The sequence below is a fragment of the Microcaecilia unicolor genome, chromosome 2 (assembly GCF_901765095.1).
Source record: "Microcaecilia unicolor chromosome 2, aMicUni1.1, whole genome shotgun sequence".
Classification (NCBI taxonomy): Eukaryota; Metazoa; Chordata; class Amphibia; order Gymnophiona; family Siphonopidae; genus Microcaecilia; species Microcaecilia unicolor.
Window position 1 is genome coordinate 492,262,895 of NC_044032.1, and position 12,391 is coordinate 492,275,285.

The following is a 12,391-nucleotide window of genomic DNA, read 5'->3' on the forward strand; positions in this document are numbered from 1 at the left end:
TCGACTGATGGGGACACTACAAACCCGACAAACGTATGCATCAACATCATCAGAGGAAATTTCTCTGACTTTGCAGACTCGTATGCCTCAACTCACCTCCATGCAGAGCTGACACACTCTTCCACTTACTTCCTATGAACAGTACTTTGAAGAGTCAGGCGAAGATCTTTCCTTGGAGATGAATCAGGACCCACAGGTCCTCTCAGCTGAGGAGTCCTATGGCATCCTATCCTAGGTCTCCTCTATAAAGTGTATCCTTTCCTGGATTTGTCCATGAGATGGTTCGAGCCATACCTTTCAAATGAGAGAGAGAAAAAAACCTTGTTCAGAAGTCTTTGAGGTTCTAGATTACAACTTTCCTCCTAACAAAGGAATCACTGTTCCATTTCATGTAGTTATGAAATTTACTCTAATCAAAAACTGGGAGACTCCACTGACAGTTTAAGTTGCCCCAAAGAAAATTGATTCACTGTATAGGATACAGAAATGCACTGGGTTTGAGAAAACTCAGTTACCTCATCTTTCCGTAGTTGTGGAATGTGCTTTAAAGTGTACTTGCTGTTTGAGAACTTATGCTTCTGCTTCTCCAGGCAGAGAAGCTAGAACATTGGACTCTTTTAGCAGAAAAATATTTCAAGTGTCAATGCTAACCAATCGCATGTTAGATATCTTTATTCCAGAATTTACTTAGAGTCTCTAATACAGGGTATTCTCTGCTTTGCAGAATTCTTTCCCCCTGGGAAGGCTGATGAATTCCATAGGATTAACATATCTGGTATGCCAAGCCTTTGATGCCTCTTCATGCATTTCCACCTTAGGAGTAATAGAGTGGCATCTTTCCTGACACTGGATCTCTGACCTCAAATCTGCTGTCCCTTGTCATGGAGAAAATTTGTTTGGTGACAAAGTTGAGGAAGTGGCCCACCTAATTACAAAACATACAGATACTATAAAAATTGTATTCAGGCCTCAGACTTCTGCTATCTCTTCTTCTACAAGATTTGCAGGAGGATTTTGATGCTCCAGTTGCTATATATTTAAGCGTTGTTACACTTCTACTCGTCCTCAAAGGATTTCACCCCAATGTTCACGTTCGTGGCAGCAGCGGAATCAAACATCCCAGACTCCTCCTCAGTCTAAAGAGCCCAGTTTTGGACTCCTTCTTAGAGAGCATTGCCACTGCAGTTGTCCATGCCAAGTGACATACCAGTAGGAAGGAGACTCATCCTCTTTCAACAGAGATGCCGCTCATAACCTCCGACCGTTGTGTTCTACACACCATGCAGCACGTTTCCGCTCTGCATTGGGGGAAAAAAAGACCCCTCCCCAACCATCCACCAACAGCCTCGTTTCAACACCCTCCAAATGACGGTAGGGACAATTGCACAATTTTACAAGGCCACCCTGCAGCCTGATCTAGTTAGCAAGGATTGAAAACAGCAGACAGAATAATTGGGGGGGGGGGGGGGGGGATGAAATAACCCTACACCTTCCACCTTATGGGCGCACTTCACTAGGATGTAAGTCACTTCATGGGCCGAGGCTAAGGCAGTGGCTCCGGAAGATCTATGCAAGGTGTTGATGTGGTTGTCTCTGTATTCCTTCAGTTAAGCATTATAGATTGAATCTCCAGGCTAAGGAGTGGGCTCTGATTTTTGACAGGGTGGTCCTGGAGAGGGCCATGTTGTCTTTCCAGCCAGATCCCACTTGTCTAGACTGATCTATTAGGATAAGGAAGTGAACTTTGGTCGTCTTCTGCTAATTTATTTTTCTTCAGTCCTGCTAGACCAGTCCAGGACACACCTATGAAGTCCATGGTTCGCTATGATGTCTTTCTCACTGCTAAAGGCTCAAACAGATTATTCTTGCTTTATACGTTTACATAGCCGCTCTGTATAGGTAGCATCTGTTTCATTGATTGTTGTTTGTTTGAATGGTTTTATCTCTGCTTTGTCAAGAGTATACTGGTGGGGTTCAGGTCTGTTGCAGTCCCTATTGGTATGATGACATTATTTAAAGTCAGTATTCTCTGCCTTCATTTGCTGATTAGGGAGCAGAACCCACTTGTCTGAAAAGATCTAGCAGGACTAGATGAAAGGAAGTTAAACCAGTGGCATAGCCAAGGGTGGGTTGGGAGGGCCCAGGCCCATCCACTTTGGGCTCAGGCCCACCCAGTAGCAGCACACCTATGAAGTGTCTGGCAGAGGTCCCCAAGTCCTACCAGTCAAAAAACTCCCAACAACTGTCCCTTCATACCTTGTAAATAGCAGATCTTCGCCTGCAGCGAGCAGCGACTGATACATGCTGTTTGCACCGGTCCTACAGCCTTCCCTCTGATATATTCCTGCCTATGCAGAAACAGGAAGTTGTGTCAGAGAGAAGGCTGTGGGGCCAACATGAGCAGTGTGTATTAGTTGCTGCTCACTGCTGGTGAAAATCTGCTACTTAAAAGGTATGCGGGGGAGGAGGGATGTTTGAGAGGCCACATGGCATGCAGGCAAGAGAGGAAGAGACCAAATCACTTGTGGGACAAGGTGGAGTTCTTTTGCCCACCCATGTTGGGCCCAGGCCCACCCAAAATTGGGTGCCTGGCTACGCCCGTGAGTTAAACCCTTTTGCATAAGTTGCTTCTTATAAATAGGCCAGAGTACATGCAAGTAAAAGTATTTATTTCTGTTTATTAAAACTTATGATGTGCCTTCCCAGGATAGCTCCAGTCAACTTACAAAAGTATACATAACTCAATTCACAGTAAATATGGTAAATTCCTGTGTTTTTCCTGTATATATGTCTCTCTCTCTCTCTCTCTCCTCTCTCTCTCTCTCTCTCTCTCTCTCTCTCTCTCCTCTCTCTCTCTCTCTCTCCTCTCTCCTCTCTCTCTCTCTCTCTCCTCTCTCTCTCTCTCTCTCTCTCTCTCTCTCTCTCTCTCTCTCTCTCTCTCTCTCTCTCTCTCTCTCTCTCTCTCTCTCTCTCTCTCTCTCTATATATATATATATATATATGTGTATGTAAATATGGAGGTTCTGCATTATGTAAACAATTTTTTACAGTGAAGCAAAAGACATAATTATAAAAATCACCAAAATGCCAATTATATTGGAACACAAATTCAATAGTTTATAATCTTAATAAGCCGCATAGGATCCATGGCTTCATTACGATTATACATTTTTAAACAGAGCAATTGGCACATATGCTTTCCTGTAATGGTGATTTTCTTTTATATTTTTAAATGAAATATTTTATTTATTTATTGATTTTGCTTAATTGCAGGTGCTCCTGCTTTTTTTTAGGTGTAATCTATTAATTTTTTGAGTATAAAAATTAAATGTTTATTCATAAAAAACTTAAATTTGATCATTTTATTGCTCTTTTTGCTGTTAATACAGTGTAAATTGATCAAGCTATGCCTTCATAAAGGAGATTAATAAATCCTAATTAATAAACAAAATGTATTCTATATGAGATTTTTTTTTCATCGCAGAAAGCTAGGACTTCTGAGTAGGTAGCTGCTGGTGTTCTAAGTTTGTGTTTTTTTTCTGGAGTTACATTGACTAGTTTCCTAATCTTGTTTTATAATTAGTGGGGGCTTCTTTAGTTTGATTTCTTTCTGGCTTTGCTTATATACTATACATATTTAGATTTGGAATTATAATTTTAAGTTGGGAATTAGATTGTAAGCTCTGTCGAGCAGTGACTGTCTCTCCATGTTCAAGTGTACAGCGCTGCGCACGTCTAGTAGTGCTATAGAAATAAGTAGTAGTAGTAAGTAATAATGCACTGTAGATTAATCCAGCTTGAGTGATAAACCAAGACTTCATGCTTTTCAGCTACTGCTCCAAAGTCTCTTAAAAACCCTTTTATGGCTGAAGAAGATATAAATCAAGGAGTTAATAAACAGGAAGAGCCATGGCCAGCACTGGGTGACAGGATCCTTGTTACCATGGTAGAGCAACTTTTTTCTCATTTACTGAAGGTCATCAATATCTGTTCTCATGTGATTGATGATGTGGCTCCTGGTCCTGCAATTAAGGTACTTTGCTTATATAATATATAGCATACATCAAAATTACTGCTCAGTTTATTTTTTCTTCTATATATTAATTTATATTAAAGAGAAAACCATTTCTTCTGTTCATGTAACAATTTCGATGTTAGACATACATGTACTGTAGGTCAGGTGAAGGCTTTATCTATTATAGGATGTTTAAAAAAAATGGTTTGTTTATTTATTTATGACATTTATATCCCACATTATCCCAAACAAGTTTGAGTTCAATGTGGCTTACACTGATCAAGTGACTAGGAGTTAAAAGCAGCCTAAAAAGGTGGGCGTTTAGCCTAGATTTGAAGACAGCCAAAGCTGGAGCTTGCCGTACTGATTCAGGAAGTATATTCCAGGTGTTTGGTGCAGCAACATAAAAGGAATGGACTCGGCAGTGGAGGAAAAGGGTACAGATAAGAAAGATTTACCCAATGAATGTAGTTCCCAGGGAGACGTGTAGGGAGAGATAATAGTGGAGAGGTACTGAGGAGCTGCAGAGTAATGGCACTTGTAAGTCAGTAAGAGGAGTTTGAACTGTACGCAGAAATAGATAGAGAGCCAATGAAATGACTTGAGGAGAGGGCTAATATCAGCATAGCGACACTAGCAGGATATACGTCGTGCAGCAGAAGTTTGCATAGATTGAAGGAGAGAGAGATGGCTTTGTGGGAGACCTGTGAGAAGCAACTTGCTATAGTCTTAAGAATAAAATCTTGAGAGCTTGGATAAGAGTTTTGGTAGTGTGCTCAGAAAGGAAGGGGCAAATCTTGGTAATAATAGAGAAAGAAACTACAGGTGTTAGCTGTCTGTTGGATATGTGCAGAGAAAGAGAGGAATCCAAGATGATTTATTTATTTATTGTTTATCATACATAATATACTCAATAGGAACAAATATTAGTTTCAAAATGGCAACTGCTATCAATAATAGAGGAAAAGACTTCAGACTCTCGGTCTCAGCTGTTAACATTCAATATTAAACTAGCTGACCGCTCTGCTCTGCGTGTCTGACTTTCAGTTCACGCTGGCGAGAATCCTCATCAGTCAAAAAAACCTCTAGTTCATTAACACTTCCTTTTGTTGTTATAGAACTATTATAGAACTATTATTCAAATAGTACTTAGCTGTGGTTTGTGCGAGGGTAAATTAAACTAGTCCAAGCCCAACGGCGAGCTCCCGCTTCGCTCGTAGCTTCTTAAGGAGCCGGACAAAATAGCCCTTCTTCGCACCTACAACCAAATAATAAAGACTTGTTAAATCAGTTATCATCCGGAAACAGAGTAAATGGAACAACTCACATTTTCACCGAACGAAGGAATACCTTCACAGACCATCAGCTTTCAACTGCATTGTTGTTGTGACTTAACCGGAAGTATTTATATTGTTTCCCGTGCTCGCTATTTCACGCTCTGTACGGCAAAGATTTAAAGGGCAGCTCTCTCGCTATATTCTTAAAGAAACGCTTTCCACTCTACTCTATTGTTTAGACCCTCCGGCATTAAGGATCTCAATCTATAGATCCAACGTTGTTCTCTTTGTATTAATTGGCGATTACGATCCCCTCCTCTAACATTCATTGGAATATGATCCAATACTAAACATTTCAGATCTTCAAATTTATGTGCATGCTGTTTACTATGTTGTACTAGGGGAGCATCTGCTCGTGAATGCTTCAAATTATATTTGTGATCACTTAACCTATTTTTCAAGGATCGTGTCGTCTTGCCCACATAGATTTTACGACATGGGCATATCACTATGTATATTACATGATTCGATTCACAGTCTGTAGCATATTGTAGATGATATTCGCGTCCATCAAGTGGATTTTGAAACGTTCGTGTCTTTATCATCAAAGGACAAAATATACACTTCATACATGGTTGATGCCCTGAGTTCCTTGTAGTCAGGGCTCGTGGTTTGTCTTGTAACATCTCTTTCAAATTTAGTCCTCTAGAATATGCCACTCTGAGTTCTTTTTTCTTAAATACTGGATGCAATTGTAAGATCTTCCAGTGTTTTTTCATAATACGAACTGTGTTTGCTGTGCCTTGCATAAATTTTAATACACAGGTTAGTAGATGACTAGAATCTTCTTTGTCTCGTTTACGGAACAGATGTTCCCGATGATTATATTTTGCTCTGGAATAAGCCCGTTTAACCAATTGATGGGGATAATCTCTAGCTGCAAATTTCTGTTTCATTTGTTTGGCATGACTTTTAAATTCTGTCAAGTCAGAGCAAATTCTGCGTGCTCTTAAAAATTGTGCAAATGGAAGACTTTCTCTAGTGCTCTGTGGATGATGGCTTGTGAAGTGTAACAATGTGTTACGATCTGTAGCTTTCACGTATAAAGAAGTATTCAATGTGCCTTGCTGTTGTTTAACCAAAACATCCAAAAAATTTATTTGAGTAGCAGATTGCTGCTTAGTGAAACTTATATTTTGATCTCTAGAGTTTAACCAGTTGTGAAATTGATCTAACTCATCTTGGTTACCGTTCCATGCAACAAAAATATCATCGATATATCTATGCCAACTAATGACATGATGCGCCCAAGGATTACAATCTAACCACTGATCTTCAAAATCCATCATATATAAACATGCTGTAGACGGGGCACACGTTGCTCCCATCGCAACTCCTTTTTTTTGAAGATAAAATTGATCTTTAAATAAAAAGAAATTTTTTGTTAAAGAAATTTTTGCTAAGCTCATCAAAAATGAGGTTGGAACTCGATGGGGACGCTGCCTACTTGCTAGACGTTCCGCCAAAATCTTTAAACACTTTGATAATGGTAATGATGTATAAAGAGATACGATATCAAATGTCACTAGTGTTATTGTGTGATTCTGTATCTCAATAGTTTCTAGAATCTCCAAAAAATGAGTGCTATCTCTTATGTATGTTTTACCTTGTTGTACTAGTGGTTGTAAATGCCAATCTACAAATTGCGATAATGGTTCTAATATCGAATCTACTGACGCCACTATGGGTCTACCCGGTGGAGTTATAAGATTTTTATGTATCATACATAATACAATCTACATCTGTATAAGAGCTTTATGTTTATATAGACTGGAGCAAAGCTTATAGCAAAACTGAAGTAAGTATTCCTTCAAAGATTTAGGTATCCTTTTACTAAGGTGTCCCAACGGATTTAGTGTGTGCTAACGAATTAGTAAGCATTAAGTGCCATGCAGCTCATAGACATAGTAGGCTGAGCGACATTTAGCGTGTACTAAATCCATTAACACATCTTTGTAAAAGTACCCCTTAATGTTCAGGGTAATGCATTTCTCCATACACACAGGTTGAAGCCACAGTATGTTCCTAGCTTGAAATAGTATTGAGGATAATCATGACAGATTTTCATAGTCATTAAGCATCACTATTTTTAATTGCGTAAACTACAATGGTCCTTATTTTTGACATAAACTTTTTTAAAGATACTGGCTTTTATAATCATGTCCATTGCAAAATATGGCTTCTGTGATAAAAGGTCTTTATGGGTTATTTTGGCAAAGTATAATTTCTGTGTCTGTAGAATTGTGAGATAAGAATGGCACCTCCTGTATGGTCATCCCTGGCTGAGAGCCTTGTTTTAAAAAAATATTTTTATTTAGATTTGATAATTATGCAAACATAAAGAAAAAAATATAACAATAAGAACCTCCCCAACCTCCCCCCCACAGGTAAAATAGCGAATAGCATACGTGGCTAACAATGCCAATATGAAACACAGCATAAAATCCTCCTCCCTCCCCGACCCCCTCCCTCCCCTCCCACCTTGCCATCTGACACAGAGAGCAAACAATAGAAAACATTATAGAAACATTGTAAAATGTGGTGATACAGGACAACTGTAGATGCCAGTTCGCTCATAGCGGTGTTGACTGTCTCCCAGTCCATCCTATATAAGCCTCCCAGACCTTACAAAACTAAGGCAATTGGTTCCTGCAGGTGGCAGTGAGTTTAGACATCAAATAGACAAAGTTTACCTTGCGTCAGACCTTAAGAAGGGCAAGAACCTTCTGCTGCTTCCAGACAGACACCAGCACTAGATGGCCAGCTGTAATTGTGATTCCGTACCCACAACTCAGTGGGCTCAAAATTAAGCAAATAGCTGGTAATCGTTGGGAACACCCAGACTCCCCAAATCTCTTACACCCAAGCAACAATCCCTCCCCAATCCTGAGCTTTGGGACAATTCCACCAAATGTGAAGGAAGGTACCCTGGCCCCCACAGCTGCACCAACACAGATCAGAGCCACTCCCATACATAGCTTTCAAGCACACTGGGGTGAGATGCCATTGATACAACAATTTATAACCTTCTTAACTAGGCAGCTAGAGATGGATACCTGTAGAAGGTTTTTATAGATCACCTCCTATTCCCAATCTGTATAATGGACCCCTAGGGCATCTTCCCATTGGCGAACATATTTAAAGGGAGGTGGTAACTGGGCCAACAAAGCCCCATAAAAATGGGAGATGTATCCCCAGCCACCACTCCCATTCACAGCTTGTTCAAGGGGAGCTACCAAAAGAAGTAACTCCCCTTTAGCACGGCATTGAATAAAGTCCACTAATTGCCAATAGGGGAAGGTGTCCCTTTGGCCTAATCCAAATTCCTCTACTAAGTCCAGAAAACTCACCAGCTCACCCTTGTCCCATACTTGCCCTAAAGTGCAAAGACCTCTGCCCTCCCATGCTACATAGTTACAATCTGCTAGGCGCAAGGTAAAACCCTCTGCATAGCAGATAGATGTTGTCAAAAAATTAAAAAATAAGTTTGGCCCGGTAGAAGACAGCCTTGGGCCCTACACCGAAGCTTAAGGGTTTGGAGAAGGATAGGATTATTAGTGCGCAGGACCCCCTCCCTCCGGATCAGCACAAATAGCCAGGGCAGCACCCACAATGGGGTATCCCGATAAGGGACTGCTCCATCTTAACCCAACTCTTATCACGGTTACAAGGTCAATTAACAAGATACCTGAGCTGGGCAGCCTGATAGTAAAATCGAAAATTGGGCACCCCCATGCCTCCCTGCCGCTGAAATTGAAACAGCACATGTCTCTGGACTCTAGGGGGTTTCCCTTGCCAAATGAATTGGAAAAACCCTTTTATGGAGCTTCCGAAAAACTGGTAAGGGATAGGGACTGGCAAGGCCACAAACAAATACAGTATCTTGTGGAGCAAAACCATCTTGATTGCATGAACTCTGCCCAACCAAGAAATATACAAACTGTGCCATTGATCTGATTCACCCCATAACTTCCTCACCAATTCCGGATAGGTAGTCTGAAACAAGCCCTCTGTAGTAGATGTTAGGTTGGCCCCCAGATACCACAGAGAATATGCAGTTTAACTGTACGTTAAGCGTTCCTTCAAATGACCCACCTCGGGCTCAGCCACTGAAAGATTTAACACTTCCGACTTAGTTTTATTAATCTTAAAGCCTGACACTAGCCCAAAAGATTCCAATTCTACCTCCAGCGCAAGTAGGGAATCGGACGGGTCTGTAAAAATAAAATGTCATCAGGAAACAGAAGAATTTTATGCTGCACTCCTCCACAGACGAGGCCTCGTATCTGATCAGAATGGCATGCCAGATGAGCCAGAGGCTCCATAGCTAATGCAAAAAGAACTGGAGAAAGCGCACAGCCTTGTTTAGTACCGCAGGCCAACTCAAAACTCTCAGTATACCCTGCGTTGATCTGCAGACTAGTCAAGGGCTGCCTGCATAGAGTCCAAATCCAAGCCAAAAATGCCCAGGGATGCCAACCTCCCCCAAAACCCAAAAAAGATAGGGCCACAAGACCCTATCAAAGGCTTTTTCCACATCGATGCCCAAGATCACTGCTGGAACCCATTGTTGAGCTGACTATACTAAGTGACATAGACTCCTGATATTATCAAACGTCTGGCGGCCATGGATAAACCTCAGTTGATCATCCATCACCAACCAAGGCATATAGTGCTCAGGCGTTTAGCTAATATTGTCATCAAAATTTTGTAAGTAATCAAAGTTACTCCAGCTAAACGCCAAGAATGTGGCAACATCGATCCCTCCCCGAGGGAACTGAACAAATGAGCTGACAAGTTAATTAAATATCTTTTGAAAAGTTTATTTAAAAATTTCTATTCCGCCTACAACTAGGCAGATTACAAATCAGCATACACAATAAAACAAACAAATATTCAAAAACAGTTCCAAACATGTCACTCCTAAAACAGCCATGCGTGTTAAAACAAATACGTCTTCAAAAATTTACAAAATTGAGTCCTGCCACTAAACAGTCTCAGGTAACCAGGCAGATTATTCCATGGAACACAGTCTGATCATAATATCTGGTGAATCAAAAGTGCCATCTTGTACTGTACTCGAGAGTGTGCTGACAGCCAGTGCAATGAACGAAGGATTGGGGATACATGTTCAAACTGAGATGTACCTGCTAGCAATTGAGCTGAAGCATTTTGTATTATCTGCAATGCCTGCATCTTAGATTTAGACAACCCTAGATACAACATATTGCAGAAATCAATACAAGAAATCACCATATTCTGTACTAGTGACCGAAAATCGCATTTCAATAACATCGGTTTCAGTGTAGACAGTAAATGAAGATGGAGAAAAGCAGATCTCACCACGTGCTTTACTTGATCTGCTTGGACAATAAAGGATCGAGAATCACACCCAACACATACATTCTGTTCTTCACTGGCAGTTCAGACCCACCCAACCTCACTGATCTACAATCCTCAGCATTCCCAATAAACATCACTTCAGTTTTACTAAAATTCAAAACTAATCTATTTGAACACATCCATCTTTTAACAGCTGACATACAGGCCAAGATGCATCAACCAAATGTAAAAGAAAGTAAAATGTAAAAGTTCTTACCGAATTTGAAAAAACGAAGAATGCACTAAAAGAACACCTCAGAAATGTTTGGTGTGGTATTCAAAAGTCGGATGCATGAATACCTTTGGTAAAGTGTCGGTACGTAAAAAAAATAAAAAAGGGCCTATGGACGTCCTTTAATAAAGGACGTCCTTCGCCCCCCCTCCCCCGCCCGAGGTTGCCGCTGCTCCCCGCTCCCCCCTGCATTAAAAAAATAGTGTTTTAGGCAGCCCCGGCCCCCCTCCCTACCTTCCTTCCTCTCTCTCTTTCTAAACAGCTCCCGCCATCCTCTGCCCTGTGCTCCCCCCCCTCCACTGAGCCCCCCCTCCGTCTTACCGGGCCCTCGCAGCGCCTCTCACCTCTGTGTGAAGGCGCTGCGACGGCAAGAACAGCTGATCCTCTGCGCTGAAGAGTCTTCGGACGTCCCTCCTTTCGTCCAGGGCCCGCCCTCGTCTGAGGTAAGTAACGAGGGCGGGCCCTGGACGAAAGGAGGGACGTCCGAAGACTTCAGCGAAGAGGATCAGCTGTTCTTGCCGTTGCATTGCCTTCACACAGAGGTGATAGGCGCTGCGATGGCCCGGTAAGATGGAGGGGGGGAGCGGCGGCGACGACCTCAGGGGACGGGGCGGCGGGGCACGGGGCGGAGGATGGCGGGAGCTGTTTAGAAAGAGAGAGAGGAAGGAAGGGAGGGAGGGGGGCCGGGACTGCCTACAATCACAATTTTTTTAATGCAGAGGGGAGCGGGGAGCAGCGACCTCGGGTAGGGGGGCAAGGACGCCCACAAGGACGTGTTATGACGTGTCTGTATGACAGCTCCGGCCTTACCGACAGCTCTGACCACACGTTAAATATATTGCGGTAAATGAGTCGGTGCAATCGTCGGTATAGTTAGTGCATCCAGAATCGTCCACATTACAATGGTAGTTACTCGTTTGTATTCCGTTTTCGTTACCTGCTACCGCCATCGGAAAAACTGTTTAGTGCATGCCACGGTTTACTACTTGTTCGTTAATGGCTCGTTATTGGCTCGTTAAAGTTTAGTGCATCTGGCCCACAGTCATTCAATGGTGCAATCAGACCACCTAAATCTCCCTTCACTGGAAAGAAAAATTGGATGTCATTATGAATCCTGTATTAAATTGTCGTGCTTCTCCCAGAAGCACTGGGTTGTGAGCCCTTGGACCCCTGCCGTAGAGCGGCAGTGGCAGGCAAAATCACCTCCAAACCAGAGACAAGGCAAAACAGGACTGGAACCCCAGACTGGAGTACTGAACTGGAACACACTGGACTGGAACGCACCGGACTGGTACGCACTGAACTGGAACACGCTGGACAGGAACACACCGGACTGGTACGCACTGAACTGGAACATGCTGGACAGGAACACACAGGACTGGACCTAGGCTTCACCTACACATAGCCGCCGTTCCCCGGGGGTTG

General features: G+C 42.2%; 1 protein-coding gene across 1 annotated transcript in view; it reads left to right on the top strand.

Moving 5' to 3' along the window:
* The window catches only part of HTT (huntingtin), a 990,576-nt gene that overhangs the window by 361,566 nt on the left and 616,619 nt on the right, over positions 1-12,391 (top strand). The window contains exon 26 of the mRNA XM_030191138.1: positions 3,831-4,033. Within this exon, the coding sequence (XP_030046998.1) occupies positions 3,831-4,033 (203 nt within the window). The remainder of the gene's footprint in view (positions 1-3,830; positions 4,034-12,391) is intronic.